Here is a 7,351-nt window from a genome sequence, read left to right as displayed (position 1 = left end):
TGTTTCATCGTCTTTCAAGATTGCCCGAATAAAGCCTCTCCTCAAAAAACCAACTCAACCAAAATAATACCACCGACATCCAGAACTACAGACCGGTATCTCTTCTTTCATTCCTCTCTAAAACACTGTTGCCAACCAACTGTCCTCCTATCTCTCATCCAACAACCTGCTTGACCCTCACCAGTCAGGCTTCAAGAAGGCACACTCCACTGAGACGGCTCTCCTCGCGGTGACTGAGTCCCTCCGTGCTGCCAGAGCCTTGTCCCTCTCATCGGTTCTCATTCTCCTCGACCTGTCCGCAGCATTTGACACAGTGAACCACCAGATCCTCCCTGCCACTCTTGCCGAACTTGGCATCACTGAATCTGCTCTTTCCTGGTTCACATCCTACCTGATGAACTGCATCAAGTGAAATGGAATGGCTCCTTGTCCAAACCTTGCATGCTTGAAACTGGTGTCCCTCAAGGCTCTGTACTGGGGCCTCTTCTGTTCTCCCTCTATAGCAAATCTCTGGGCTCTCTAATTGCATCACACAGCTTTTCCTATCACTGCTATGCTGACGACACTCAGCTATTTCTCTCTTTCCACTCTTCTGATAAAGCCCTGATTGCAACATGCATATCGGAATGTCTGGCGGACGTCAGCACCTGGACAACTGCCCATGTGTGTTTAAATGTGGGCGATAGTGTTTAAATGTGGTCGATAGGGTTTACGTGTGGTCCATAGTGTTTAAATGTGGGTGATAGTGTTTAAATGTGGGCGATAGTGTTTACATGTGGTCGATAGGGTTTACATGTGGTCCATAGTGTTTAAATGTGGTCGATAGTGTTTACATGTGGTCGATATTGTTTAAATGTGATCGATAGTGTTAAATGTTCTTTTCCCTCACTCTCCACCTCATCCCTAACTCTCCACCTCAAGCTGGTGTGTAGTGAGCGTTCTGGCACCGATTGGCTGCCGTGCATCACCCAAGTGGGTGCTACATATTGGTGGTGGTTAGTGAGGTCCCCCTTCACTTTAGGCGTCTTTGAGTGTTATTAATTATTATTATTCTTCATGTTTAACCTCTGTTTTCCTTTTATTCCTAGTCTGTTTTACATAGTTTTGAATGATGACTATATGCTCTGTAAGGTGACCTTGGGTGTCTTGAAAGGCGCCTCTAAATTAAATGTATTATTATTATTATTATTATCATCTGAGGCTTAACCCCAACAAAACCGAGCTCCTCCTAATCCCAGGGAAAGATGGCCCACACATGGACTTAACAGTCACCGTTGAGAACATCACTGTATATCCTTCTCCAACTGCCAGAAACCTCGGTGTGGCATTGGACAATCAGTTATCCTGCACCGCAAACATCACTGCGGTGGCCCGATCCTGCAGATTTGCACTTTACAACATCCGCAGAATCTGTCCCTTCCTCACAAGGGAAGCAGCTCAACTTCTAGTCCAATCATTGGTCATCTCCCGCCTCGACTACTGCAACTCACTCCTGGCTGGACTTCCTGCCTCTGTGATTAAACCTTTGCAGTGCAACCAGAATGCGGCAGCGCCTCGTGTTCAACCTACCGAAGTTCTCCCATGTGACCCCCCTCTTCCGGGACCTCCACTGGCTCCCTCTAGTTAGCTCGCATCAAATTTAAGACGATGGTACTGGCATACAAGGCAGTCGATGGAACTGCCCCTGCCTACCTCCAGGCATTGCTAAAGCCACACACCCCAGCTCGATCCCTCAGCTCAACTACCTCAGCTGGACGTCTGGTACCGCCATCGCTAAGAGCTAGCAAAGGCCGTTCAGCAAAGTCACAACTTTTCTCAGTTTTGGGACCTCAGTGGTGGAACGAGCTCCCTGCCGTTTTCAGGACCGCAGAGTCGCTCACTATCTTCCGAAAAAGACTCAAGACTCACCTGTTCAGAGTCCACCTCGACCCTGCATAGCCACCCTCCCCCTTCTTGCCACCATTGTACACTGTATTATATTGTGTTGTATTGTATTCTATTAACTGTGTAGCAACTGCAGTAGCTGCTATCATTGCTGTAACACGAGGAATTGGTTAGCCTAGCGATTGTTCTACTGGCACTTGGTTCTATGAACATCCTTTCTGTACCGACAGCGATATATTGTTGCACTTCTTGTGACAAATGTACTTATTGTAAGTCGTTTTGGATAAAAGCGTCTGCTAAATGCCCTAAATGTAAATGTTATGTGGCCAGAGCAAAACCAGATTTCCTTTTTTTAACAATACAATTTAATCTCACCTTTATCAACGGTCTGAAAGGCAAGCATTAGCATAGTCCCATATGTGACCCCAAAACAAATATTTTGGTTCTTAAAGGGGTAGTTCGGAATTTTGGACATAGGGCCTGATTCCGAAGTGAGCATTGGTATTCTATATCACTGGAGACAGTTTTCAACACATTTCATTCAGTCCTTCTAGTTGCAGAGTTCGCTCGTGCTAGGCTAGCGCAAGTCAACGGGCAATGCTAGCCTACTATTAAAAACAGTCTTACCCACTCCACAGTACACCCGAGGTAAATCAATTATAACACCAGACTATAGATTTAAATGTCTGTGTTGATAGAATAATGTTAGAAATAAAACTAACCATGCATCGCATGAATCATCGAGGGACTACTTTCTCAGCAGGAGCGGAATTCTACTATGCGCTGGTTAGGTTTGTAACCGAATAACGACAGAAGAACGTAAACAGAGAAGCGTGGGACAGAACGACTAGGCAACATGATGGTTCAGTGTGCTTTTAGAAATTGTAGAAATAAACGGTACAGATGGGCACCACAAAGTTTCCACCAATTTCCAGTGCGAGATCCAGAAAGGACTCAACTGTGGCTTGTTGCTGCTGGCTTTGACATCAAAACACCGGCTCGTACATGTACATCCTATCCTTTGTTGGATACAACAAATTCCTCATAATCGTCTTCAAAAGCAGATGCATCGCTAACTCCTCCAAACGTGGCCATATCTTGTTAATTTAATACGCTTGTAGAATTCCTTCGTTCACTGTACTCTGCGTTTGTAGCAATGACAGCGGCAGGTAACCTAGGTATCAGTCCGCCGCTGCCGTAGCCTACGTACAGGAATATAAACACTGCTGCTGAGACCCCGCAATTCCCTCAAAATGCAATGCAATGCAAGGTTGGTTTTATTTCTAACATTATTCTATAAACAGACATTTAGATGTATAGTCTGTCGTTATAATTGATTTACCTCGGGTGTACTGCGGAGTGGGTAAGACTGTTTTTAATAGCAGGCTAGCATTGCCCGTTGACTTGCGCTAGCCTAGCACGAGCGAACTCTGCAACTAGAAGGACTGAATGAAATGTGTTGAAAACTGTCTCCAGTGATATAGAATACCAATGCTCACTTCGGAATCAGGCCATATGTCCAAAATTCCGAACTACCCCGTTAAGAGTTCCCATTATTTTGTTGAATGTATTTCACAATTATGTCTTAAATTTATATCAGGGAAAGAAAGGTTAGAATCTACCGTTTGCCTCACTGTTTTACTCAACATTCAACTTCAAATATGAACGCTATCTTCTGCTCTTCTTTGCATCAGCAACTATTTCATAAAATATATAAAATAGAAAGCACCCAGGACAATAATTTTTTTTAATGCTGAATTTATTTTGTAATGCAACATATCTTGCCAAAAAAAAACTGTTGTAACTTGTTTGTTTCATGACTGTGTGGTACAAGAACCCAGTTTAAGCCCAGTTACAACAACTGCAGCTGGTGTCGAACACCAGGCCGGCAGCACAGTGCTGATCGTAGGTTCTTCCCTGGCTGCACTCGTAGAAGTGGTTCTTGTTGGTGGGGTCTGGGAAGAGTCCATTGCCCTTGCCGGCGCAGAATCCAGAGCCTCCGCTGGTGCCGCCTCCGCTGGTGCCACCTCCACTGCTGCTGCCTCCGCTGCCTCCGGCATCAGGTTTGGGCTGAGGCTGGGCGTGGGCGGTGGGGGTGACTGGGGCCAGGGGCTCTGTGCGAGGGCTGCAGCCTATTTAGAAAGGGTCACAAAAGGGCAAACTGCTGTTGAATCGAAATATTGCGTGTGTGTGTGTGTGTGTGTGTGTGTGTGTGTGTGTGTGTGTGTGTGTGTGTGTGTGTGTGTGTGTGTGTGTGTGTGTGTGTGTGTGTGTGTGTGTGTGTGTGTGTGCGTGCGCGTGTGTGTGTGTGTGTGTGAACGCATGCGTTACCAGGGGAAGTTCCAAGGGCAGTCTTGATGGTGTTGATCAGAGGGTATTTTCCCTGGCCACAGAAAGTGCCACTGAAATCATCCAGGTCCAAACTCCAAACCATAGCTCCTCCGAAACCGCTTGTCTTCAGCCACTGGAGCTGTACGTTGTAAGAGATGGGTGGATGATTGTTAGAAACCCTTGCTCACAATGACAAATATGAAAGGTACAATGGTACATTGATGCATCCATGTGCATACCTTGATCTGGAAGCTCTTGACGTTGTCGTATCCAACCCAGATGTTCTGGCTGTTGAAGGCATAGGGCACATCCTGGACGGCGTCCCAGGCCTGAGTGGCTCCTTGCTTCAGGAAGGTGCAGATCTGAAGGGAAGTGGTGATGTGAATGACATTTCATAGGCTTGTTCTACTTACCTCCTTACTCTGTCATGCCATCTAAATGCTCCATCGCTTTTCAAACAAACAACATATACACAAGCCAACCAAAAGTAAACACCTCATAGTAGGCCCAGAATCCAGCCTGGCGGGTGAAGGGTCCGGCAGGTCCAGGTCCACTGGCGGGGGCTCCCACGGCGGAGTTGGAGGAGGCCAATTTGAAGGTGTGGCCATAGGTGGGGAATCCAACCAGCAGCTTCTCGGCGGGGACACCGTTGCTCTTCCAGTAGTTCATGGCATAGTCCTACGGAAGACGGAATCATACCAAAGTCACATCCTGATTCTTACCTTGCGATTGAGCCGAAGGTGTTCTCAGCTATGTGTGTAATGTAATAACCATATTACAATATGTAATATATGTAATATTCAGAGAGAATCCTTCACTTACCACATTGAAGTAGACCATGGATCCCTGGTCAGATGGGCCCTTGTACAGGGGGCTGTTCTCTCCAACATTGTGCTCCCAGGAGCCATGGAAGTCATAGGTCATCACGTGGAAGTAGTCCAAGATACTGGCATGAAACATTATCAACTAAACGTCAGGAACCGTTTCCACAGTTGAGAAAATAATCTCTTGGGTGACCCCAATCCCCCACCCCCCATCTCCCCACATTAAAACTCAATGCTTACGCTCCGATCGCGGAAATCTGGTATCCAGAGTCGATGGTTCCCTTTCCGGCAGAGACAGCAGCAGTCAGCATCAGACGAGGACGGTTGGTCTTCTTGCCCTCAGCCTCGAAGGCGCTCATCAGCTCCTGTGGAGAAAGGCAGAGGGGAACATATGGATATGATTTTTAAATCATATCTAAAAGTGAAACACAAAGATTGTATGGATCATTCACTGCAGTTAAATTCACCGTTCTAACAAATTCCTTTAAACGCCTTATTGGCTGTTTCATGCAGTGATTCTGTTGATGAAATTGAGCAAATGTCCAGATGGCAGTAGAATACACAGTGTTATACAGCTGAGTTGGTGTGATGTCTCACCTGGCACAGAACGGTGTAGCGGGCCTTATCGGCAGCTGGGGAGCCACGAGATCCAGGGTACTCCCAGTCGATGTCCAGACCATCAAACTCATACTGACGCAGGAACTTGATCACACTGGTGATGAAGGTCTGGCGGTTGGCAGGACTGGACACCATGGCGGTGAATCTGAGGAGAGGGCACATCAGAATCAGCCAGCTTGTACTTGTTTTATAAAGAACATGAGGAAGTCTGAAATACGCATTATACTCACTTGGCAGTGCCAAAGTTCCATCCTCCAATGGCCAGCAGGGTCTTCAGTTTGCTGTTACTGTAAGAAAACAAGAAATAAGCATTTGATTGACTTGCATCTCACAATGTGTTAATGTATGCTAGGTTTTCACGCTAGTCTAGCCTATTCTGGTCTCATATCTTTGGGCACACACACAGATATTAAAATCTATTTTGTCCACGTTTTGTTCTTCATTGTTCCTTTTTGCCGTTCAACTAGTATATTATTATAATATTTTTGAAATTATTATCATGCACTTGATTCTACTTCTTGATTGTAATCTTTTTTTCTCCTGAAATGTGCATTGACCCTTTCTGATAATGGGCCATAAGAACATCTGAATCCAGCCTCTGATCTACACTTCAATCCTATAATCCCAAATAATTACCACAGTGAGAAGCTTAGTTTACCCAAGGCCCTATGTTCACATGTGTCTACTCACTCGTTCTTGAGGGCCTGGAACTGTCCGTAGAGCTTCTCATCGTCCCACTCGTAGGTCTTGATCATGTTGCCGTCCATGCCGGCGAAAGCGTAGATCAGGTGGTCGCAGAGACATGGGTCCACGTTTGTGGGGAAATACTTACCCGCTCCGGGACGGTACTGTCCCCAGTTAGTGAAATAACAGGAGAGGATGTAGGATGATCCTACAAGAGAAGACACACAGTTAAACTTTAGTTCAGAGCTCAGCTGTTCTAAGACTAATCCTTGTACTTTTTGCCTCACCAATTCATAAGTGGACCAAGAGTTTGAATAACTTACCTAGCTGCACATGCAGCAGGAGAGCCAGACCTGTACACAGCGAGAGAGTGTGTGTGTGAGAGAGAGAGAGAGAGAGAGAGAGAGAGAGAGAGAGAGAGAGAGAGAGAGAGAGAGAGAGAGAGAGAGAGAGAGAGAGAGAGAGAGAGAGAGAGAGAGAGAGAGAGAGAGAGAGAGAGAGAGAGAGAGAGAGAGAGAGAGAGAGAGAGAGAGAGAGAGAGAGATTAAGTGAAATGCTTTAAAGTCTTGATTGGTGAATTTCTAGCTGAGTTTGTCACTCACCAACGAAGACGAGTAGTTTGCCCATGGTGCCTCTGTACAACTCTCCAAGGAAAAGGGTCCGTCTTAAATACACCTGGGCACCACTTCATATCTGCACACAATATCATTCATTTGTTTAATCATGTTCAGTTTTCCACTGGCTCAGCTGAAACCATAGATAACCCCCCAACGTCCTCTAAGGACATATTCATCTGGCTATCAAAACTGAAATCAAGGCGAGGGTTGCAGTGCCTTTAACCACACAGGTATATCACACTTGCATTTCTGTGTTAAGCCTGCTCCACTGGTCTGCAAAGTAGTCCCCAGGGTCAGCCGTTCTCTGCATGCTTGTACACCAGCATGCATTTCATTTGGAAGGAAAAGGACACCAAAGACCCCTCAGGGACCCAGGGTCTTCTAAAAGGGTGT

At 46.0% G+C, this 7,351-nt stretch overlaps 1 protein-coding gene across 1 annotated transcript; it reads right to left on the bottom strand.

The window, feature by feature from the left end:
* Positions 1–3,726: 3,726 nt before the first annotated feature.
* Positions 3,727–6,968, bottom strand: LOC115557271 (acidic mammalian chitinase-like). The gene is made up of 11 exons (XM_030374958.1): positions 6,944–6,968; positions 6,665–6,694; positions 6,348–6,549; positions 5,888–5,944; positions 5,637–5,802; positions 5,280–5,404; positions 5,038–5,161; positions 4,711–4,893; positions 4,455–4,577; positions 4,216–4,354; positions 3,727–3,983 (listed from the first exon to the last, which is right to left on the bottom strand). The coding sequence occupies exons 1-11, from the start codon at positions 6,966–6,968 to the stop codon at positions 3,727–3,729; spliced, it is 1,431 nt and encodes a 476-aa protein (XP_030230818.1).
* Between the last annotated feature and the right edge of the window lie 383 nt (positions 6,969–7,351).

The sequence above is a fragment of the Gadus morhua genome, chromosome 13, assembly GCF_902167405.1.
Source record: "Gadus morhua chromosome 13, gadMor3.0, whole genome shotgun sequence".
Taxonomy (NCBI): Eukaryota; Metazoa; Chordata; class Actinopteri; order Gadiformes; family Gadidae; genus Gadus; species Gadus morhua.
This window is presented reverse-complemented; position numbering and strand designations above follow the sequence as displayed.